We start from the raw sequence: 24927 nt of genomic DNA on the forward strand, positions 1-24927 counted from the left end.
CTCCTGCATTTCTTTCAAATAGAAAACCCGAAACTTTTAAGTAGTGCAGCTAATATAGTTTAAAATTTTAATTTAAGCTCAGAAAAATTCGACATAAACCAATTGATCTAGATTTGAGCATCCATAATAAAAATCAACATCATTCGGTAACTTCCTGGATCGAGAACGATTTTTGGGTATATTTCTAGAGAACCATTTTTGGACCCCCCCCCTCCTATCAATTTTGTACATGGATCTAACAGAAAGTGTCGTTAACTTAACCTAACCCGTGGCTGCAGCGCTCGGCCCCCTAGCCTATCCTAGACGCAGCGCTCGGTCCAGAAAGTGTCTTAACTAACCTAACCCGTGGCTGCAGCGCTCGGCCCCCTAGCCTGTCAAATCGACAAATATGTAAGCTTTGGTGACAAATTGACGGATTATAGTATTTTAGTGTTTACTACAAATCAGGTGACTGCTGATTCAGTTGGCAATAGCAGCAGCTCTCTACTAGATTGTATTGATTAGTAGCTTGAGCCAGGCATGCGCAAACTCCCGAGAAATGCCGCGTTGTGCGTGAAGAAAATCACCTGTGAACAAAGAAAAGACGACATTTAAGTGAAAAGAAGTATATTACTAACAATTTAGAAAGGTGCCATATTATCCGGACTAGCCTTAACGATGATATATATTTACAGACGGGTATACTTCGGGGAGGGATTTAGAAATCCTAATAACGGAGAAAATATAACACTATTTTAACACCTGTTTCATGGTTCTAGCTTGAGTTGCTTAATTGATTTAAAAGTGTACAGTTAATACACAAACTTTTTTTGCTCAAAGGACACAATCATAGAATTCAGAAACCAATTTTGAAATTAAATATTTTTCTCCTTAATTTAGAAATTTAGAATATTTAAATTTAAATGTTGTATTCACCCCTGTCCTAACATTCATGTCTGTTCTAGTTGAAAATATCACCGCTAGGCTGTGCTAGTTTCTACAGTCTAAACACAGTTAAACTTCGCTCACAACAATTTGCCTTGCTACACTTATTCTCTATTTTAAACTCTTACTAATTATTAACGAAACAGAAGTGGTTTTATAATTATGTTTAAAAAATAAATTTAATGCGAATTATTTAATTTTAATGTGTTATATATTAATTGGTTATATAAACTGCATTGAATTAATATGTATGCTCTTTAGTTCAGTATTTAAAATACACTTTTTTGAATGTTCAATGTTCATTCACTCCGGTACAGTACTTGAGCGTTAATGTCAGCATTGCATTATCTTGAGACTTTTTGTCGACTATTTAGGAAATGCGATTTTGTGTTCTTCACATTTTCGACGCCCGGAAGTATGTCTACACAGGGGGGGCAGGGGGACATTCGGCCCCCCTGAATTTGGAATTTTTTTTTCCAATTACTGAATAGCTTCGTAATAGCATGCTTAAGGGAAAGAAACCTAGTGCAAAACAGGAAAAATATCTGTCTTAATAAACTATAATGTGTGAAAAGTTAAAAATCTAGTTTTTTAGTCTTCAGTCATTAATGTTGACTCTTTTTGAGTCTTTCAAGTCAAAAAAATTTCGCATGCGGCGCGAATTTTTGTTCCTAATTATGAATTTTTTGGTTCCTAAAAAAACTTCCCCCCCCCCCCCTCACTTAAATCCTGTATCCGCCCCTGTTTAAACAAATGATAAGTCTGATATAAATTAATATATTTTATTATTGTTTCACTGCAAGCGCGATCAATCGAGTCAATTGACCGCTGCAGCGCTCGGCCTAGAAATATCGTTCTTCAGGATATTACCATCGACTGTTGAGTGTCGAAGGCTTAGAATTGGGTCATTTTGTATTATTTCACAAATTTTCACCTGCGCGGACAATTTTCAGATCAATTTGTGATTGTCGATCTCGATCCAATGTATACGCCCCAGATTGTCGATCTCGATCGAATGTATACGCCCCAGATTGTCGATCTCGATCCAATGTATACGCCCCAGATTGTCGATCTCGATCCAATGTATACGCCCCAGATTTTCACTAAAAAATATTTAAGACCAGAAAATAATCCTAATATATCTGAATTTTTTTCTGTTTTTTAGTTTCCTTGGAAATGCTCAGAGCTGCAGTGTCCGAAAATGCCGAAAAGACGAAAATCTTCAACTGTACCGACAACTATGTCCCCAAAAGCAGCAAGGCAGACTATTTCAGGTACAAGGGTATAAACTTGACTGAAAAATATTATCTACAGACAAGTTTTTCATTCTATTTGTACTTATTTATACTTTTATGATATGCTTTTCGATACTTATTGATATACTTTTGATACTTTTTACCAAAAATATCAATTATTTTCCCCACAATTCAGCGAATAGAATTCTTAATATTTTTTAGTATTTATGCCCCTGTTCAGTATTCAGATGTCAGTGTACAGTTCCTGAATATCGATAAATCTCATCTATTTTAAGTGTGTTATTTAAGTACCCCCCATTCCCCCTTTCTGCTGAAAATGCTAAAATTGGGAGTAAAAAGTATTATGGAAAAATATTGAGTATCAATAAGAAAATGTATACACCTGTTATTGAGAGGGGGAAATTCTAGAAAATATATACCCCTGTTTTTTAGGAGAGATACACTAATGTAAACTTAAATTTGAATTGTTTTATTTTAGAATTGTTTGGTGATTCACATCAGTATTCACATAAAAAGTTCTCTGCAAAGAATAATGCCGTTCATACAGAAAAGAGCAGGTCGGATCTTGATTACTTTGTAGATCGTTTATGAACTCTGATTTTCTAATAACTATTTCTATCTATGTAACTCAATGTCGTTGACCTTATTTATTTCAAACTATAATTTCTGCTAAATCAAATAATTTAATTTTGAAATATCAAAGGTTTTCATCATAAAGTTGCAAAGATATAAGAATTATAAACTTTGAGTTTGTGGTGAAGACTCAATTTCTTTACTTATGTAAAACTGTCAAAACTATTTAAAAAATTGTCATCTTTTACAAACTTTGATCCCCTATTTTCGTTTTTTTTTTCAAGAGTCAAATGCTTCTCCCGGCCCTTGTAAAAATATTTATGAAAATCTTTCTGAAAATATTGTTTTGAGTAAAAAGATTATTTAAAATTTATATTTACAGAGGCAAAAAAATGTTTCTTGATCTTATTGGGAATTAAAATGTCTGCCCTTGAATTAACCCCTGGTTCTTTTTCTGTTTTTTTTGTTCCATCATTCAATCATTCATTCATTCATTCATTCATTCATTTATTGCAAAAATTTGAAAGTCTTGATCTATCCTTAGTGAGAGAACGGTTGATGACACTGAAGTGAATGCTAATCATAATGAGATTCTAAAAAATGCGGAACATGAAAACGAAAAAACGAATAATGGAAAAAAAGAAGAAGTACGCAAGATTAACTTGCAGAAATCTAATGATGCCAAGGAACATGCTGTTAAACTAGTCGAAGATTTTCTTACCAATCCCTCAATTCAGGAATACATGCTTAACTTTCATCAGATTAGTTAAAAAACAAGTGTAATTTATTTGGTAATTTTTAAGAAAAAATGTTAAACCCTCCTTAAAACTTGAAAGCTTAAGTCTGAATTTGTTCAGATCGAAGACATTGGTTCTCCAACTAGTCCTCTTAACCTAACATGCAAACCTGCAGACCAAGTCCCAAAACCGACAACTAAACCCACCAAGCCTCCCATGCTGTTTATTAGTCCACGGCGAATTGATCTTTCATCAGGAACTAATCCCATGCTCAATTCTCTTTTGACCGCAAACCAAACAACTGCTAATCCTTCTGTAAAAACATCCTCCCAGACTGTTAGTTCGATGAGAAATGTGTCACTAGCAGTTTCTGAACATAGTTCTTGCTCAAATCTGAACCCCTTACCTACTTCAGGACAAATGGGTCTTAAGATAAGGCCCCTTGCACCTAAGCAATTAGTTATTAGGCCTTCCATCTTCATTCCACAAGATGGTAATAGTAGACCTTTGCAAGAAATGGGACGCCACAGATTCACTAGTGAAATGTTTATTGTCAACCCATCATTGGGTCAGGGTGCAATCCATCATAATAAGCAGTTGGCTTCTAAAGATCAAGTAAGCATTCTACCAGTGTCTTCCCAAACTCCACAGATAAGAATGGGAAACCTAACACCAGAGGTTGAAATTTTTACTAAACCCCGCCCAGTTACTGTTTTGATGCCACCTCAATCAAATTCTATCCAGACGTCCGTTGCAGCCAATGTAAGATATAGAAAGATTATGCCAATGGCACGGTCTGGGTCTCTAGGTTTTGTAAGTGTTCGGCCCATGGCATATCTTCAGACAGACATGCAAAACATAATGCAAAATCCCCCTGCTAGAATGGAAATACCTCCTGCTAGAATGAAAATACCTCCTGCTAGAATGGAAATACCTCCTGCTAGAATGGAAATTCCACCTGCCAGAATGGTAATTCCCCCTGCTAGAATGGAAATTCCACCTGCCAGAATGGAAACTTCCCCTGCTAGAATGGCAAGTTCACCTCCAAGAATAGGAATGCCACCATTGAGAATGGGAAATTCGTCTGTTAAAATTGGAGTACCCCCTGCTAGGATGGGAAACCCCTCTGGCCGAATGGGAATTCCTTCTATCAGATTAGGAAATCCCCCTGCCAGAATGGGAGAGCCTTTCCTTCCTACTGTTCAGGTCACAGGACCAAAACTATTCCCTAAACCTTCAGGTTCTAGCCAGAATTTAACAATCCGACAAATAGCACCAGCTCCAAACCAATGGCAGTTTCCTCCAAGGCCAACAGTTAGTTCCACAAGCATCTTTTCTACAACAGCATCATATAGGGACAAAGTCCAAGCTTTTTCTCGTCAAAACATTCAATTACCTCAGCACTCTGTTCCACAGGATTTCCTAAGACATCCAAATAGTGGCAACATTTGCCCTTCTTCTAATGTCATAAATATCCCTTCCAGTTGTACATCTTTCCCTACTTTCACTACTTCACAACAGTCCTTGAGCACTGCTGCCCTGAGAATTCCAAACGGCGAAGGACTTGCTTCACATATTACAAATTTGCAACCAAGCCAACAAGCTCTATATGCAGTAACGTCTCACCTGCAATCCAAACAAAATTCTCAATTCTTAGTTCTTAATCAGTCTAACGCTAAGGGAACACTTCAAGTGTTTCAGTCTCCGTCTCATCCTACAGGACAAAACCAGGGCTCCACTCAACAAATACTGTCTGCACCATCATTCAGCACCGGTAATCAATCAATTGACCCAACAAAAAACTTCTTGTCTAAAATTTGTCGGGTGTCAACTGTTCAAAATAAAGATTCAGAAAATGGGATAAAACCAACAAACGAAGACAACAACAACCTATCAACTAGCAGGTCATTGCTCATTAAAATAAATGCAAGACAAGAAAAAACCAGCTTTAAACAATATTTTCTTTTAGGAAACTGAAGAAAACTAGAAAACCAAAAACACGTAAAGGAAAAAAAGGGACTAAACAAGTTTCTTTGAGCATAACGTCTTTTCGCAGTTTAAAAACTTATTCCAACAAAAAAAGGTCTTTCATCAACACCGGCCAGACACTCACCAAACCTGATGAAGGTATTCATACAGAATTTAGAATTAAACTTTTTAACAACTTTTTTGAATTAAAGCAAAAACGATGTGTTTAAGTTTATTTGGTCCTGTGTCGAGTATTCTAATTATAATTATAATAATAGTGTGATATTTGGTGCTTTTATCGTTCTTTATTTCAATTAAACAATTTCTGTGGGGGAGGGAGGGGAATGATTTTTCAAGAAAATCTTATAAAAATCTTACTGAACAAATATCTCTATATCTCTTTTTAATCTAGTTGTTTAACCATAAATAAATATGTTTTTGATAAGATAAACACGGTAATGAAAATTTGAAAATATCTCTCAGTTCATTTTCTTTATCATATTTTAGTTTTGAGTCAAAGTCCTGTATTTCTATCCCCCCCCCCCCCCCCCCCCAATTATCTAAGATGTAAGATTTTTATAAGGTTTAAAATTTATCTTTCTGGGAAAAAATATTTCAGAAAAGAATTTTCTATTCAATTTTTCATAACATCTTGCATTTAAGTCAAAGTTCTTTGTTCAAAAAGGAAAATTATAATTGACTATTATGATTTATTTTAGGAAAATGGCGGTTCGATTCTGACGCCTCAGGAGTATCTGTAGGAACTCCCTTCCAACCGGAAGTCCGGATGGCAAGCTCTCTTCACAAAACAATCATTAACTCTCTTTTCTTCCGTGGCGCTACAGGAGAGTTCAACTGTCGTAAATTAAACACATTTACACTTTTGGGATTAAAGAGACTGTAATCGTAATTTCAAGTAACCCTTCTCCATGCAAAGATGGCAATGCCCGTCTTTGTATGGAGGGGTTGCGCAAATTATACCTTGGAAGAACATTAGACATTTTATTTTCATTATATACTAAACCTTTTGGAGAAAGAAAGTTTGGGCTTAAATCTTTTTTACTTCTCTTTGATACTTTTTATCCAAAGAATTTGTTTAAAAGACTGGAACAATTTCTACAAATATATAGTTCTAGCTCATTATTAGGTAAGTTGATTTTATAGCTATTGCTAAAAAAATGAAAATGAAAGTTATAATTTCCTAGTATTTTTTGTCTCTCAAAAATAATATATTTTTAAAACCCTGAAATTTGCCAACACATGTCGGGGAAAACATGTCGAGTAAGGCAATAAACTTTAATGAAAAAGTGTAATTACTTATATTTTTTTCTTTTTTCTCAAAATACAGTTTTAATAAACCAATTTACAGATAGAAGACTAAATATTCGTTTGTTGAACTCCTGAACTATAGGCGTGAAAAAACAAGATCATGAGGCTGCCGAGGACATCGACCAAAATGACCCCGTAGAGAACAATACGACCCTGACCTCCAGCGATGGTTTGACCTCGGTAGAGGCTGTTGATGATCCTTCCCCGGGCATTAATGCAACCGTAGGGTAAAATAGAAAGATAAATAAATAAATGAATTAAAAATTTAAAAATAATATTTAAATTTAAAAAAAAAATGTCAAGCAAATGTTTAGGATCATTTTAAAATTGGACTTTTTTTTAAGATTATGATTTTTTTTCTCCAATCTGAAAAAAACGAAATTTGAAAGAATAAAATATGTGACTAATCTAATGGCTTTTGGAAATCTGTTGAAAAGATTGTTTTTGTTTTTTAGATAATTCTGTATTGGATAGGAATATAGGAATAAATCGAAAAATTAAAGGAGATTAATTGATTTAAAAGTTTGAATATTAGGACTTTTATTACTTTAAAATACAAATATATATTTTGTATTGGATAGAATAGGTATTGGAATAAATTAACAAATTAAAGGAGATTGATTGATTTAAAAGTTTTGATATTAAGAGTTTTAATAGGATTACTTTAAAATACAAATATATATTTTGTATTGGATAGAATTGGTAATTACATAATTTCTGAGTCCAAATTTAATGATTTTGAGCCGCGTCTTATGTCCGCCAAAAACCGGTTTCAATTGAGCGCCGGCTTAAATTTTGGAACATTAATTAACATAATAAAATACAATTGGAACCAACCATATTTGAGCCGCGGCTCAAATTCTTTAAATTCGGCCACAGATATACTGTTAAATTATCAATATTCATTTAACAAGTTAGCCGCCACATATTTACTTCGTTTTACCCGCAAAAATAAAGAAAATTAATTTGTAATACAATTAAATCTATTTCAGGAAGAGGTATAGGTGTACTTGGTGTACGGGGTATTATCAAACATTGGCTCTCATAAAGGAAAATAAAACATTGAAAAAGAAAACATTTTTCTGGTTTATTGCGAAGTTTAGAATTCTGTGTTTCTACCAAATTCAATTATAGAAAACATTGTCCAGTTTTTAGTTAAAGCACATCAGATTTGAACAGTAAATTTTTCTCTCGAAAAACAGATGTATGTTTTTTTTAATGCATTCACATCTCTATTTTTCTGAAACCGTTAATCAGCAATTAAAACAATAACAATTATTTAATAGTTAACAATAGGCTTTTGAGATGCTCTGTGTTCCTCCCGTATCTGCCGGACTTGGAGTCCGGAGAGATGTGTGAGGATTAGAGGAGTTTTATTCCAAATGGCTATTATTAACCAACATAAAAAAGAATTTCGCAGATTTTTACGATTTCTTTAATAGATTTCTTAAAAAAAACTTAAAGGCACAATTTTGTAATTCTGACCAGCATTAAACCTTAGCTGGGTTCAGGTTTGAAAACAAGCAAGCCAAATATATATTGAAATATTGAAATAGTTTATATTATCGTACCTCCTCTTATTGAAGATCTATTGATAATAACAAAAATATTTTAAACTAGCAAATAACCTAATATTTATATATTTGCATTTTATAACTTGTGCCAAAAAAAAAATCAAAACTAGAGGAGCTTAGAAGTAACAAATAATGACGCATATTTGGTGACCGTGTCTTCTTCTGTTCACAGTGATTACTGATTACAGTGATAACCAGAAAACTCTGAAAAACGATGAAGTCTTCATACCAATACTTTACTGTATTTGATGTTGTTACAAAGCAAATAGTTTTACTATACACTGCTTTTATAAGTTTGTTTGTTTACTTTACGCTATTGCTGTGTCCAATGTTTATTGGACTATTTAAAGTTATAAAAGTTGTCTTCCTATTTCAGAGTTTTCAGGTTTTCATTGAAGCTGTTTTATTGTACTGTACTGCAGGAGCATTTACACTGCACCGACACAGTTGGTATTTAAAGTTGCGAAAGTCGTCTTCCTATATCAGAGTTTTCTGGTTTTCATTGTAGATGTTTTTATTTTACTGTACTGCAGGAGCATGTTTGTATTCCCCGGTTTACCTGTATAGATTGCCCAACCAGTCTAAAGTTTAGAACAAGATCTTTGCTCACTGATCATCTCGCCGAGGAGCATCCAAATCTCTCTATCAAGTGCCCACACTGCAGGTTGGAATTGTTGGTCATCTTTCTTCATTTTAACCCTTAAAAATGGAAAATCACTCGTATTTTAGTGTTTGATTAACATTTTGTGGGAGATATTTGGTAAATGGGGAAAATTTGATTTTAAAATGAAAAAAATCTCGATTTTATGCTGTATTTCATTTTTTTGGGAGGGAAGTAAATGTTTATTATTTATATTAAAATAATTTATTGGACACGAAAGAGGTATTTTTTATAAATATTTACCCCTGCTGTGTTGTGTTAGAAAAGAAAAATCGTTATGTAGACATTTTCATCTTTCTAATTTTTCTAGTGTCTAATATAAAAAATATTTTTTTGTTCTTTTTTTGCCTTGCATATTAAATGGAAATACATTTAGCCCCCGATTTGTATTCCTTTCCTCATTTTCCAAGGTTTACGAGTACTTACATACTTTCTGTTTTCAGGCTAATAAGTGGTTCAAAAACAAATCTTCTGCGTCATATACGAAGAGTTCATGACGACATCGGCGAACCGTCGGACAACGATCTCTTTCCTGTCCTGGAAGAGGAAGGACGGGTTGTGAGCTCGGAGCAGGACAAGGAGAATATAAACTCCAACTCCAGCAGTCCAAATCTAAGACCGGAGTCGAATGATACCACTATTAAACCTATTAATGCTCCCGCTAAGTTGAACTATCATCCATCTATTTTCGATGAAGATGAGATTGCGGAGAAGGATGCTGATACTGCTGAATCAAATGTTGAGGACGATGGTTTTGAACTATTTTCATTCTTAGAACGAGGTAAAAACATTAATCTAAAAAAAAAATTCTTCATTTATAATGCAGAAATTATTGTTTTGGATAAAAAAATTAAAATGTGACTTCAACGCGCCCGCTTGTTGCGACCTCTACTCTCAAACAATCCCTCTCACATTGTAGGTTCATGGTATAAATTCAAGTTCAATTACTTTTTTTAATTACAGTTTCCCATTTAATAAAACCAACAAGTTGCATTAATTCATTCTTGTGAATTTTGAGATGTTTCAGTATTGTTCTGTAAAAAATCGGCGAATTTACAACTGATGGGGCCAAATATTTTTAACATCTTAGATGATTTTAAGCTTTACTAAACAATATTATTCTTTCAGATTTTTTTATCCAGAGGAAATCATGTATAACATTTTTATGCTTCATTAAAATAATCTGTAAAAATTATGCATGCTACAATCTATCCATGCATGCTTGCTCACAATCTATCCATAATTTGTTTTGAATCTTCATGACAGAAACAAATTTCAAGAACTGAAAAAGACTAAAATATATTTTCAAAAAATGTGGAACTAACGCCTACATTTTTACTCTGTGAGGTTTGGAGTATCATTAACACCGAAATTTAAATCTACCCAAAGGGGTACAGATATTTATGACGCTACACAGTTTTCAGGAAAACATACACAATCACATTATCTTTTTTAGTTGAATCTCCCAAAGAATCTGATGAAGCTTCTCCAAAGGAGGCTTCCGATGCAAATAGAGCTGCTTCAAATGAGGCTACGGATAAAAATGGAGATGCTCCAAATGATGCTATGGATAAAGATGGCGCTGTTGACAAGGAGGCTATGAGTAAAGATGGAGTTTCGATCGAGATTATGGATGAAGATGTCTCTGAAAATGAGGTGCTAACTGGGGATGCCATAACTGATCAAGAACCAAAATCTGGTGCAGTGAATAACCAGGATGAAAAAATCTCTAAATCTTCAAAAATTCTAGAATCTTCTGAGGGAGATTTTACTGAGGCTGTATTGGCCAAGTCATCTGAAAAACTTGCCCAGAGTTTTAGGACTCCTCCTAGACTTACTCAAGCTCGGGCTCTCATCCCGACCACTCCAGCAATCAATCAATCTGTTGATACTCCTACTCACCTGGATATTCCTCCTCCTTCTATCAAGGTTCTTGAGGAGAATGAGGAGGAGAAAGAAACCTTCTCTTGCTCTTCATGCTCTAAACAGTTCAAGACTAATGCTCGGTAATATCTTATAAATGAATACGCTTGACTGGAAACTTTTGAATAAAAGGGATGGTGGAGATGCCTTTTTGACGAGGGGGCGGGGAGGGTCCCGGCCTTCATTTTTCCTCAAAATAAACTAATATCGGATCACTATTGACCTATAATTTAATGACCTATATTGACCTCGACAAATAGAAAATGTTACAACTAAGGTTTTATGCATATCAAACAAAACGTTTTCTATTTGTCGAGGTCATTAAAGGTCTTCAGTGGTCCAATTTTATTTTATTTTTGAAATTAGAACACAAATTTGGCATGTAGCCAAATATTTGGAAGATTTGAACCAAATATAAAGGAAGAGCTTTTTAACCCTTTTAGAAAAGCTGCATTCCTATCTGTTAATAATTGTTTGTAGGTATGCCCACCATCTGAAAGTTTGTGCAGGAGAAATATATCTAACTTATCAGCCATCAAGAAACAGAAACCCAAGGTATGTACAATGCACAAATTACATTTTTCCTCATGGTTTGCTTTTTATCACATCATCCGAATACTCTCTGACAGGTTTTAATGGAAGATAAGACAACCCGTTAACGAACTTTTTATATTTCCGTTATTTTCCGTCAATGCCTTTACCTCCTGAAAGAGTCAACTTTTTAAAAATGTAATTAATGAGAAAAAAAAGAGAATAAAATGTCAACTAAGAATATTCAGGATGGATGAACTATCTAAGAATATTTAGGATGGATGTATTAAGAATATTTGGAATGGATGAACTATTTAAGAATATGTAGGATGGATGAACTATCGAAGAATATTTAGGATGGATGAACTTTCTAAGACTTTTTAGGATGGATGAGTTATCTAAGAATATTTAGGATGTATGCACTATCTAATAATATATTGAGGATGGATAAACTATCTAAGAATATTTAGGATGAATGTACTATCTAAGAATATTTAGGATGGATGAATTATCTAAGAATATTTAGGAGAGATGAACTATCTAAGAATGTTTAGGATGGATGAACTATCTAAGAATATTTAGGATGGATGAACTATCTAAGAATATTTAGGATGGATGAACTATCTAAGAATATTTAGGATGGATGAACTATCGAAGAATATTTAGGATGGATGAACTTTCTAAGACTTTTTAGGATGGATGAGTATCTAAGAATATTTAGGATGGATGAACTATCTAAGAATATTTAGGATGGATAAATTTATCAGGATGGAGGATGATCTATTCGAAGAAAAGGAAATGTGTTTGAAATGTTGCAGACCAAACTATAAAGAGATAAATCTGGAAGAACATCTTAAAAAATGCAGGTCAGAGTTTTAATATTGAAAAGTGCTTTATTGTATATAAGATTGAGACTATATGATAACTGTACATAATTTTGAAAAAATTAGTCTAAAAAGTTTTGTTAGCTTTGTAGGGTTGGAAAATTACTGCTAGCTTTGTATGTTTGGAGAATAAATGTTAATTTTGTAATTTTTTATTTATTGTAATTTAGCATTTTTGTCATGAAGATGTATGTGAGCTTTGTATGTATACTGTAAAATGCATGATTGCTTTGTGTATTAAGTTAGTTTTGTAAAAAGTATGTTAGCTTTGTAAAAGTATGTTAGCTTTGTAGAAAAGTATGTTAGCTTTGTAAAAGTATGATAGCTTTGTAAAAAGCATGTTAGCTTGTAAAAGCATGTTAGCTTGTAAAAGCATGTTAGTTAAAAAAGCATGTTAGTTAAAAAAGTACGTTAGCTTTGTAAAAAGTATGTTAGTTTTGTAAAAAGTATGTTAGCTTTGTAAAAGTATGTTAGCTTTGTAAAAGTATGTTAGCTTGTAAAAGCATGTTAGCTTTGTAAAAGTATGTTAGCTTTGTAAAAGTATGTTAGCTTTGTAAAAGTATGTTAGCTTGTAAAAGCATGTTAGTTAAAAAAGTATGTTAGCTTTGTAAAAAGTATGTTAGTTTTGTAAAAAGTATGTTAGCTTTGGAAAAAAGTATGTTAGCTTTGGAAAAAAGTATGTTATCTTTGTAGAAAAGTATGTTAGCTTTGGAAAAAAGTATGTTAGCTTTGGAAAAAGTATGTTAGCTTTGGAAAAAAGTATGTTAGCTTTGGAAAAAAGTATGTTAGCTTTGTAGAAAAGTATTTTAGCTTTGGAAAAAAGTATGTTAGCTTTGTAAAAAAATATGTTAGCTTTGTAAAAAGTATTTTAGCTTTGTAGAAAAGTATGTTAGCTTTGTAGAAAAGTACGTTAGCTTTGTAAAAAGTATTTTAGCTCTGAAAAAGTATGTTAGCCTTGTAGAAAAGTACGTTAGCTTTGTAAAAAGTATTATTTAGCTTTGTAAAAAGCTTGTTAGCTTTGTAAAAAGCATGTTAGCTTTGTAAAAAGAATGTAAGTTTTGTAAAAAGTATGTTAGCTTTGTAAAAAGCATGTTAGCTTTGTAAAAAGTATGTTAACTTTGTAAAAAGCATGTTAGCTTTGTAAAAAGCATGTTAGCTTTGTAAAAAGCATGTTAGCTTTGTAAAAAGCATGTTAGCTTTGTAAAAAGCATATTAGCTTTGTAAAAAGTATGTTAGCTTTGTTAAAAGCATGTCAGCTTTGTAAAAAGTATGTTAGCTTTGTAAAAAGCATGTTAGCTTTGTAAAAAGCATGTTAGCTTTGTAAAAAGCTTGTTAGTTTTGTAAAAAGCATGTTAGCTTTGTAAAAAGCATGTTTGCTTTGTAAAAAGTATGTTAGCTTTGTAAAAAGCATATTAGCTTTGTAAAAAGCATGTTAGCTTTGTAAAAAGCATGTTAGCTTTGTAAAAAGTATGTTAACTTTGTAAAAAGCATGTCAGCATTGTAAAAAGTATGTTAGCTTTGTAAAAAGCATGTTAGCTTTGTAAAAAGCTTGTTGGCTTTGTAAAAAGCTTGTTAGTTTTGTAAAAAAGCATGTTAGCTTTGTAAAAAGCATGTCAGCTTTGTAAAAAGTATGTTAGTTCTGTAAAAAGCTTGTTGGCTTTGTAAAAAGCTTGTTAGTTTTGTAAAAAAGCATGTTAGCTTTGTAAAAAGTATGCTAGCTTTGTAAAAGCATGTTAGTTTTTTAAAAAGCATATTAGCTTTGTAAAAACTATGTTAGCTTTGTAAAAAGCATGTCAGCTTTGTAAAAAGTATGTTAGCTTTGTAAAAAGCATGTTAGCTTTTTAAAAAGCTTGTTAGCTTTGTAAAAAGCTTGTTAGTTTTGTAAAAAGCATGTTAGCTTTGTAAAAAGCATGTTAGCTTTGTAAAAAGTATGTTAGTTTTGTAAAAAGCAAGTTTGCTTTGTTAAAAGTATGCTAGCTTTGTAAAAGCATGTTAGTTTTGTAAAAAGCATGTTAGCTTTGTAAAAAGCATGTTAGCTTTGTAAAAGAATGTTAGTTTTGTAAAAAGCATGTTAGCTTTGTAAAAAGCATGTTAGCTTTGTAAAAAGTATGTTAGCTTTGGAAAAAGTATGTTAGCTTTGGAAAAAGCATGTTAGCTTTGTAAAAAGTATGTTACCTTTGTAAAAAGCATGTTAGGTTAGGTTAGGTTTAACATGCTTTGTAAAAAGCATGTTAGCTTTGTAAAAAGCATGTTAGGTTTGTAAAAAGCATCTTAGCTTTGTAAAAAGCATCTTAGCTTTGTAAAAAGTATGTTAGCTGTAAAAAGCATGTTAGCTTTGTAAAAACCATGTTAGTTTTGTAAAAAGCATGTTAACTTAGTAGCTTTGTAAAAAGCATGTTAGCTTTTTAAAAAGCATGTTAGATTTTTAAAAAGCTTGTTAGCTTTGTTAAAAGTACTTCAGCTTTGTAAAAAGCATGTTAGTTTTGTAAAAAGCATGTTAGCTTTGTAAAAAGTATGTTAGCTTTGTAAAAAGTGCGTTAGCTTTGTAAAAAGTATGTTAGCTTTGTAAAAAGTATGTTAGCTTTGGAAAAAGTATGTTAGCTTTGGAAAAAAGTGCGTTCGCTTTGGAAAAAGTATGTTAGCTTTGGAAAAAGTACGTTAGCTTTGTAAAAAGTATGTTAGCTCTGTAGGATAAAAAAAAAGTATGTGAACATTTTAGCTGTAAATTTATATTAGCTTTTTAAAACTCAAAATGAAGTTAAATGTGAAGTTCTTTTATAGGATAATTAGGAAAGATGGGAATATTTAAACGACTAAAATACTTTATATTTTTGAAAGTTTTTATTTGTATAATTTCGGTCTACCGTATAATCCAGAGATAATTTCAAGGATGTTCGAGGGGAGGAAAGCTTAAGCTGCCAACTTTTCCAGAAGCAATTCTGAGTCGAAGCATTTTTCGAAATGTCTTCTTTAAACAAATTTTATATTCTCGTAAACAAGAAAATGTGGACTTATTGTCGTTATTGTTGTAGACTTTTAGGTTTTTTTTCTTGAAACAAATTTAGCATTCAACTGTTGTGTTTAAAGTCGCCATTTTTTCATCGTTCTCCTATAACATAGTTTTGCGGATTTTATTTTTGTTAAAATGGGTAGCTTTTCAATATTAAATAAATGTCGACTTTTTTTAGGCAAAATTTTTCAATTTTGATCAGCAATAAACACCATAAAAATTCCGATCGGTTTTAATGTTCACTGCAACAGTACAAAAATTTATTAATAAAGATATTGAATTTTGAATTCTACATAATCCATAACAGAATTTTATAATCAAAAGAATTAATCCATTTTTTTCTGGTTTAAATTAGATCAAATCATTTATTTCTGCGGAAACAATTTTACAATTTAAAATGACAAGTAAAATATATAACATATAACAGATTCGCAGCGGGAAGATTCAATAGCATAGGGATTTTTTAGCCCGCCCTCCCCTTGGTAATTATTAAATTGATAAGTAAAAACCGCATTATAAGAATTTGAGAAGAAAATTTTCACGTTGGAAGTGCCAATGGAGAGATGAAGAGCAGAAAAGGAATAACAGAAACACAGAGAACATTTTTCTTTGCAAAAATGTATAACAAAATGGGCTTAACATGGTAACCATCAATGGTAACCACTGTTAGAATATCAAATTAAATTGATAATATTTTTCAGGGGGAACTTCCATCGGAGTACGAAAGTAGCCTGTCCTTTTTGTAAAAACCCTAAAAGGTAAATGAAAGTTTAAAAAAATGTAAGATATATTAAATTAAAGGCACTGCCCTTCATTAAAAGAGGGCTTATCCGATTCACACCGGTACCCTTGAAATTGAAAACTTATTCTGATCAATAATAACGTAGTTTTTCTAAATTGAAAAGATTTTTTCTCTTTAAATTTTACCATTGTTCCTGTGAAAGATACGTTCAAGCAAAGAATTATATTGTAAAGATAGTTATTTCAGAGGTGAACACAGTACTGCAGTGTACTGTCTCTGGGCTGTAAACATGGACATAGAATCAATTTTCACATAAAAAATCGATGAAATATGCTGTTCATAGAAAACTATTACGTAAATTATGAAAATTTTCGAAATTAAATGCTTTTATCCTCCTCGGATTTTAGAGGAACACTGATGCATCTATTCTTGTTTACAATCACCGCCCAGAGAGAACTGGTTTTAATATGTACGCAGAGAATACACAACAGCAATTAACTTTCCTTGCCTTATTACCTTGTGTTCAAGTAACTTTTACAGCGAAACCACAAATGAAAATAAACAAAAACATAACTAATTTGTTCTTGAGCAGATAAAGCTTAAAGGTTTTCATTGCTAATCAAAGGAGGGTCACTTATAATCATATTTACAGTCCTTTTAATCTTTCGGACTTCAACAGATACTGGATAAAGTCCTTTTAATCTTTCGGACTACAACAGATACTGGATTAAGTCCTTTTAATCTTTCGGACTACAACAGATGCTGGATTAAGTCCTTTTAATCTTTCGGACTACAAAATATGCTGGATTAAGTCTTTTTAATCTTTCGGACTACAACAGATACTAGATTAAGTCCTTTTAATCTTTCGGACTACACCAGATGCTGGATTAAGTCCTTTTAATCTTTCGGACTACATAATATGCTGGATTAAGTCCTTTTAATCTTTCGGACTACAAAATGTGCTGCATTAAGTCATTTTAATCTTTTAGACTTCAAAATATGCTGGATTGAGTCCTTTTAATCTTTTGGACTACAACAGCTGCTGGATTAAGGCCTTTTAATCTTTGGGACTACAAAAAATGCTGGATTAAGATATATTAATCTTTTGGACTACAAAATATGCTGGAGTTATACTTTCTAAAGACTGAAATGGTAAATATAATTTTGTGTTCTAGATTTTTCCAAACTCAGTCGATGTTAAAGGGACATATCGCAATACTTCATGCACATGATCAATCTAGGGTAAGAATATATTTAGTAAAATATTATTATTTAGTTTGCTCATTCTAGTATTCGGCATGGTTGGTAGGATATTCATTAAACTCTGATTTGATTTGATTTGATTTGATTTGATTTGATTTGATTTGATTTGATTTGAATTGAATAATGTTTTTATGTTTGTATATCTTATGTATCCAATATACTTCAACACAAATTAACGATTAACGTTTGACAACTTTTAGTGTGAACATGAACATTAGTTTAGATTTGATTTTTAATATATTTAGGAAAAGAAAATTTACTTTTTAAGAAATAATGATTATTTGCCAATTCTGTGTTTTTTTACGTTATAAATAGGCGTATAAGTATTTTTTTATAAATATATATTGTAAATTGCACAAGCTAAATTTTGGAATAGAAGTAAACGAGATGTTGTTAAATTAAATTCCATCCAATCTCGAAAAATTCGAAAACTACTTAAAAACTTTAAAAATATCCCAGAAATTTAAACAAGTACGGGTTTTAACCAAAAAGAATAGGGGGGGAATTAAACCCCCGAAATGACAATCAGATATTGGTGACTATAAAGCTGAGCAAGGGTCCCTTTAAATTAACTAATTAAATATATTGGTCAAAGTTTCTTTTTCGTTTTATTTAAATGTTAATGAAAGAATTTAACCCTCGTAATTTTGTTGATAAATGATTTATTCCAGGGGAAATGGAAAGAGATTCAGAAGAAACAAATTCTAGCAGAGGAACTCAAGATTCAGAATTTAGAAAATCCGGACGATTTGTAGGTACGGTACGGTACGGTACGGTTCAATACGGTACGGTACGGCATTGTGCGCCTCATTTCATCACAGTACAGTACAGTACAGTACAGTAAGATTTAAAAGTTTCATCATTTTTGTTAACTATTGTTTATTTATGACTTATTATATTGCATGAATTATAAGATAAATCTCTATAATTGTAAATAGTACCTTGCATTTAATTAATTGTTAGATATTAATTGTTATCTTGATAGAAATAAAATTTAATGTGATCTGATTGATTATTGCTTAGTTACTTTCTCTATTGACTACTGTTTTATGACCTTCAAAATAAATTTTTATTAAATAGCCAGGCGTAGTTGAACTACATAGACTTCGTTGAACCACTTATCAATTTGATCCGGCGCACATTAGAATAGGTTCAACTACTTATAGTTTTTAGATGTCGTTTTCTGTTAAAATTATTTTATCAATTCATCAAAAATAATTTCTTTTTAAAAGGATCTTTGTGTAACACATTGAGCTAAATAAATAGTAGAACTATTGTTGTTTTATTCTGAAAAGTTATATTTATTTATTATGGTAAAAAAACTCAAGAAAAAAACTTTGTTCGTAAAAATACACTTCATCACATTAGGCTGAATTCTAAATTATGGAGAGGCCCAGAGAGTCTTATTTTTTATGATCTAATAAATCTTTATTTTAAAATTGACTGTTGAGTGTTGACTCGTGCATTTTCAGTGATTTTAGTTATACCTTTAGTTTGGTATATCAATAGTCCCATGAAAGATAAAAAAATATATTTAAATCAAGCTTAAATCAAATTAATAAGAAGGATCAAATTTAAAAAATTTTCATGTAATTTAATCTAGATTATTTCTAATTACAGTCTATTTCTATAATTGAAAATTATTTTTCAGGCTGGACATTAAAATTAACTTTCAAATTGTCATTTACGAGTTTTCTGTCCTCATGAAAGTCTCATCATTTTCGAGTAACTCTGTATCTCCACTTTAACTGGCACTGTATGCCTAGTTTTAAATGACCTTTCATGCAAACAAGATGAATGCCCGAGATGTACAACGGAACCATTTATATCATATTTTTTCACATTAATTTCGAATTCCGTTAACGACCGGAGAAACGCGCGAACGAAATGAAAAGTTCATCGATCAAATACTAAAAGATGCGCTGTTTAAAGTTTTGTATGGAATTTATTCAATCTTTTTTCTTGCATTCACGATTCCACACTCCATACTGTCAACGGAGTCAACGTGTTTCTCTGTCAAATATTTAAAAATCCAAAATTTTGTCGTCCATATTTGCACCTTCAAAATTGACAGAGATATTAAGAAATTTGTCTAGATTCTTATTTATTTAATTACAACGAAATCTTTCAAATGTTTAATATCTCCGTCAATTTGAAGAAGTCAGACCACATTTTCAAAAGCTCATAAGAGGTTGACAACTCTGTTATTTATCAACTGACAATGAAAAAATCGAAATTCCCATGTTTATTGGGACAGCCTGTACACAATTATTAAATTTTAACACAGTATGAATCTTTGCAGAGATGCCCACGAAAATTATTCCACCAAGGATTCTTTCCGCAGTAAACTTTTTTCGTTTTTTACTAAATCACTTAATGTACCATTAAAACTGAGGTTTTAGCAGAACCATGTACTAATTCTTCAGCTATCATATTGTTATAGTCTCATTCTACAAGTAACCTGGAAAAAATTGGCATCAATAAAACAAATCCTTTAGTTAAAAACATTTATTAACAATATAACGAGTATAACTGTATCTTTAAATTCTTTTAGTTGCGTTGGAATTCTTCGGGAATGCATCAGTTTTTATCTGACATTTTTAGGCCCATGTACGACTGAAAAAAATGCAGTTCACTGCACTACTGTACAAGGTTTTGGAATGTGTTAATTCAAATGAAAGGCCATTTATGTACATACTGGCAAGAATAGTTAATTACAATCTGTACAAAAAATTAACTGAGTATTTTGAAGTATATAATACTAAGAAATTTACTTTCGGAGATGAATGGATTTCTGAGTTAAATTTATCACTATCATGTGTACTTTATGCATACAAATATATATATATGGCAGGTTTATGTCGGATTATTTAAAAATAACTCCTTTCATAAACTTTATGTATTATAAGTACTTAGACCGAGGTAATTAATTATTGTTTTTTAGAAAAACATTTCAATCTTCATCGCTATTGGTGAAAGTTGTCCTCCCGGATACTATTTGTTCACTTTAATTCTTAATAATCATGAATTAGACAATATATTGTGGACAACAATCATGAAAAATAAATTCACCAATTTTCAATAAATTTTGAGAAATGAGCATTATGGGCTGGGGGGGGGGATTTAAATAATTTTAATTGGGAAACTTTCTTTTACAATTTACGATATTAAATTTGTCCATTTGAAAAACATTTTCCTAATATCGCAAAAATCCCAATGATTGATTAACTACCTGATGTGTCTGGACAAGTTTTTCTTGAGCATGATCATCTGGCAGACATAGCAGCGTTTATGTAGAGGTCCGAGGTCTTCTTTAACTCCAGGAGGTGGAGGAGGTCGGTTCAGAATATCCAGGGGGGTCACAGGGTCTCCAGACACAACAATATGCTCCCCGGAGTAGACAGAGTCCTCGTTATCAGATCCGTCGTCGATCACCATGTTGTCCTCCTCGAACAGACGCATTCGCTTCTCTGAGGCTGTATCGGATTCAGACTCGAAGGATCGTTTGTGTGATGAGTCGTCGAGGCTCTCTAGAGGATCTACAACCTCGACTTTAGGTTTAATTGGCGTCTCATCAGGGACAGCAGTAGCACCAGGAGCCTTGATCCAGTCCTTTAAACCTTTAATCTGAAGAACCTCGGCGGTTTTCAGGAAAGAAACCAACCTCTCCTGTTCCAGATTGACCTCTCCGAGGTATACAAACTCCACGATAGACTGGAGGTCGTTAAACGGCACATCTCTGAGGACTAGGACGGGGTGTTGCCAGGGGCTGATTCCAGTCAGAAGTTCCTTGAAATATGTACTGCAGGCGCTTAGCACCACCTTGTGCCCCTTGATACTCTGCCCCTGAGCGCTAAGGGTCACATCCACGAAATCTTCCTCTTCTAAGATGTGCTTAAACGCGGAGCTCAGTGAAACCTGGTAGTTATTCCACTTCAAGCAGAACTGTTCACCCATCCTGGAGCAGGATTCAAGAATATCCAATAATTCTACTTTATACAGGAGACACTGGATACACTGGTGAGAGGAGAGAGTTAGGTCACTGAATGGATATGAGTTCTATAGGAGCAGGTATAACTCTGCTCAATATACCAAGGTCGGTGGTTGGAGGAGGAGGAGGAGGGGGGAGGTGCAACCAGTGGTTTGGGTGCAGATACTGCGCACTCCTAGCCGGGCCGGGTCGGATTTGTAACCGGTTTCTGGGAGATTTCAACGGAGGAAGGCAGAGCTAGCTGGCAGAGTATACTGAAACCACTGAGCGGTCTCTGTCTTATGATTGATTTGATTTGATTTGATTTGATTTGATTTNTTCTAATTATTTTCAGTTAAAAAATATACAGGAAAACTATGAAAGTTATATCTGCAGTTCCTGTCTCGAGAGAAATTTATATAAAACTGTGTCAAATTTATACGAAAATTCATATAATTTAGTATGAAAATAATAGGTTTAACAGATCATATGGTCACATGTCTCCGTATCTGTTTAATTACCATTCAAAATTGTAGATCATGTATGAATTTTCGTATAAATTTGACACAGTATATCAATTTCACTGATCCAGGGGGGGGGGCTCCGGGCTAAGCCCCATAGCCCTACCCGCCTCCCCCCCCCTGATTACGCATCTGTAGAAACATGGATCGGTATCAAAGGAGAAGTTGACTTAGGAGAAAGAAACTTAATGAAATAAAATCTAAGGCAAATGTAGAAACATAGTTATCAAAGGGACAGTCTTTAGAGAGAAAAACTTAGATAGACCTGAGCTGGGAACTTTTGAATTGTGGATATCGGGATTAATGCTTGATCTACTCTTTTTCTTAATCTCGAGATTAAATAATGCTTATTCTCCTCTTGTTATCAATCTCCAGATTAATTAACTGATCGGGATGAAGGATATCCCATTCAAAAGTTTTTAGCTCTGAAGTCTGATAAAAATGAAGAAACATAAATATCGAAAGTAAACAATTTACAGAAGAAAGAAACTTAACAGACATTAAACCTGAGAAAGATGTTGAAACATAAAGATAAGTTCATAATTTACAAAAATACGATTTAACTCTGGCTAATAATTGAAAAAGTATAAACCACTTAATTAATACAGTTTAAAGAAATCAAAGAATTAGAAACATTTATTAGAACTGATATTATAAGCATGATCTTTTTTTAAATGCAAGTTTTTTGGGCTATATTTATGATGATTTTTAGTTTAAGTCTTCTGAAATATAAGCTGGTTGGGCCGACTGCCTCCCCCCACGTCCCTGCAATGCAGCCTTTTTGACGGGGGGGGGGGGGCATTATATTCTAAGCCAAAGGCATTAACATAGTTGAAATCAAAGAACATTCAAGAACTGATGTTATGAATTATTATTATAATATTGATTACTTGTTCCATCCAAATTAATTCTTTTTCTCCCAGAAAAAAAATTTTAATTTCTGTCAGACAGTTTCATTTTTGTCACAAAACTTTTTTGTTTGGGGGTGGGGGAAGAGATAAAACCTGATTTTTTTAACAGATAGAACAATGGATGTCGTCTTTTCAAGATTTGGATGAAACATGTTCACAGTTCACAATAACCCTGAGGCAAGAAGCCCAAAGGAGTTTCGCGCAGTCGGCGTAGACTTCCAAAAACAGAGAGAGCCAACTGCTCGGAACTCCTTCGTACAATCGTCGCTGAAGTCTCATTCTTTGTGAGTAACCCTGTATATCTGGTAAATTAATACTTGTATATTTTGAATAAACAATCAAAATTATTACTGCAGAAAAATACATGAGATGTGTGAAAATTGCTTAACATTTTGTCAACTTTGTTTTAATAAAATTCCGAATTTGAAAGTTAAATGATTAGACAATGGCGAAAATATGTAAATATTTTTGAATGCAATTTTTGTATGAATTTATATCAGGATAAAAGGGTTAAATGATTATAAAAAGGAATTAAAACAATATTTTTAGATCTGTGACAAATCAAGGGTGTAATGCAAGGAAAGTTAATTGCGGTCGTGTATACTCTGCGTACATAATGAAACCAGTTCTCTTTGGGCGGAATTTGTAAACAAGAATAGATGCATCAGTGTTCGTTTTGTATCCGAGGAGGTTAAAAGCATTAAATTTTGATAATTTTGCTATTTCACATAATAGTTTCCTATGACCAGATTATTTCATTGATTTTTTATGTGAAAGATGGATCCCATGTCAGGCTTTGACATCCGTCTTGTGTTTACATTACCGCCCAGAGACAGTACACTGCAGTACAAAATATGTGTACACTTCTGAAATAACTTTCCTTTCATTACATCCTTGTGACAAATGTTCTAATTGAATAAAATGTAGATGTTGTGAAATAAGTTAATAATCCCTTAACCCATTTCCTGGAATTTATTCTCAATTTCTCCGAAATATTTATCAAATAATGCCATTTCATCATTTTTTTCTTCAGAATATGAATTTATTCCTTCTAAAATTAGTTAAAATCTGTGAAAAGATTGAATTCTCAATGATGCAGCAAAGAAAAAATTGTATTTTTTGTTAGAAAGTCCCATTTTTATAATATATATATAGATAATATATTGGAGTAAAAGTTGTTTTAATTAATATTTTTATCCTAATCTACATATATACTTTACTTGTCATGGTGTTTGTTTAATTGTTTGTATCCAATAAACGTAAAAACGGCTTAACCGATATGGCCCAAATTTAATATGGGACCTCAAAATCTCATGATCCCAGTGAAGGTAAGCTCAAAATTACAAAAATCTGTATCCAAAAGTTTTCATTTTGTAAAATTTTGAAAATGCGCGAACAAATATTATTAAATCCGCGAATTTTTTTTGTTATTGTTTTATATTTTACAAAGAGAAGATGCTTGCACAGATAAAGCCATAATTAAAAGTTAAAATAGACGATGAGCGCAAAGGGCCCTAAAAGCGTAGTACATATATACTTTGTTTGTCTGTCTGTTTTCTGGTACCCGATAAACGTCAAAATGGCTAAACCGATCGAACCCAACATTTTTTTAAATTCACATGACCCCAGGGAAAGTTTATGGACGGCTAGAATTGAAAAAATTGCCTAAAAATTTCGATTTTTCAAAATCCACGAAAAATGTCGTAAAAAGAGTAAAACTGAAAAGTTAAAATTTAATGAAGCCTAGTATTAATACATTTTGACATGTGAGAATCAGGAAACAGTAGAATCTTTTGGTATTCGACCTTTTTTCTTCTCAGTAAAATTTTGTAATTTGTAACTGAAAAACTATTTATCAGTTGCAACAATTGAAAATTTCAAAAGCCTTCACAACATTTCTTCAGTATAAAAACGAATTTTTCAAAAGAAGTTTCTCCTTGTAGTATTTTTGTATACAAAGCTTTTAGGAAACTTTTAGGGCGCTTCAAGTCCATCTTGAATTTCAACTTTTAATTGTGGCTCTTATTTCTGAGCATCTTCTCTTTGTACAGTATTAAACAAATTACAAAAAAAATGTCGTGGATTTTTTCGTGGATTTTCAAAATTTTTAACAATTCAAAAATTTTTGCAGACAAATTTTTGTAATTCTA

General features: G+C 32.5%; 2 protein-coding genes across 2 annotated transcripts; one reads left to right on the forward strand and one right to left on the reverse strand.

The window, feature by feature from the left end:
- The first annotated feature begins 1670 nt into the window (after positions 1–1670).
- Positions 1671–18383, forward strand: LOC111707816 (uncharacterized). The gene is made up of 17 exons (XM_023480976.1): positions 1671–2198; positions 2659–2737; positions 3298–3490; positions 3611–5394; positions 5460–5617; positions 6178–6303; positions 6870–7014; positions 7780–7837; positions 8895–9025; positions 9466–9803; positions 10479–11028; positions 11426–11500; positions 12226–12342; positions 16072–16128; positions 17288–17354; positions 18047–18126; positions 18230–18383. The coding sequence occupies exons 1-17, from the start codon at positions 2126–2128 to the stop codon at positions 18279–18281; spliced, it is 4083 nt and encodes a 1360-aa protein (XP_023336744.1). The 5' UTR covers positions 1671–2125; the 3' UTR covers positions 18282–18383.
- Positions 18384–20577: 2194 nt separating this feature from the next.
- Positions 20578–21650, reverse strand: LOC111707821 (protein tramtrack, beta isoform). The gene has a single exon (XM_023480981.1). It carries the CDS (start codon positions 21330–21332, stop codon positions 20604–20606), a length of 729 nt encoding a protein of 242 aa, XP_023336749.1. The 5' UTR covers positions 21333–21650; the 3' UTR covers positions 20578–20603.
- Between the last annotated feature and the right edge of the window lie 3277 nt (positions 21651–24927).

The sequence above is a fragment of the Eurytemora carolleeae genome, unplaced genomic scaffold, assembly GCF_000591075.1.
Source record: "Eurytemora carolleeae unplaced genomic scaffold, Eaff_2.0 scaffold715, whole genome shotgun sequence".
NCBI classification, from domain to species: Eukaryota; Metazoa; Arthropoda; class Copepoda; order Calanoida; family Temoridae; genus Eurytemora; species Eurytemora carolleeae.

Bases quoted from the DNA above. Each gene is read 5' to 3' on its own strand.
- LOC111707816 (XM_023480976.1), top strand. From the start codon at position 2,126: ATGCCGAAAAGACGAAAATCTTCAACTGTACCGACAACTATGTCCCCA. The intron at 2,738-3,297 runs GTCGGATCTTGA...ATCTATCCTTAG, and splicing joins GTTCATACAGAAAAGAGCAG to TGAGAGAACGGTTGATGACA. The intron at 5,395-5,459 runs GTCATTGCTCAT...ATTTTCTTTTAG, and splicing joins AACAACCTATCAACTAGCAG to GAAACTGAAGAAAACTAGAA.
- LOC111707821 (XM_023480981.1), bottom strand. From the start codon at position 21,332: ATGGGTGAACAGTTCTGCTTGAAGTGGAATAACTACCAGGTTTCACTG.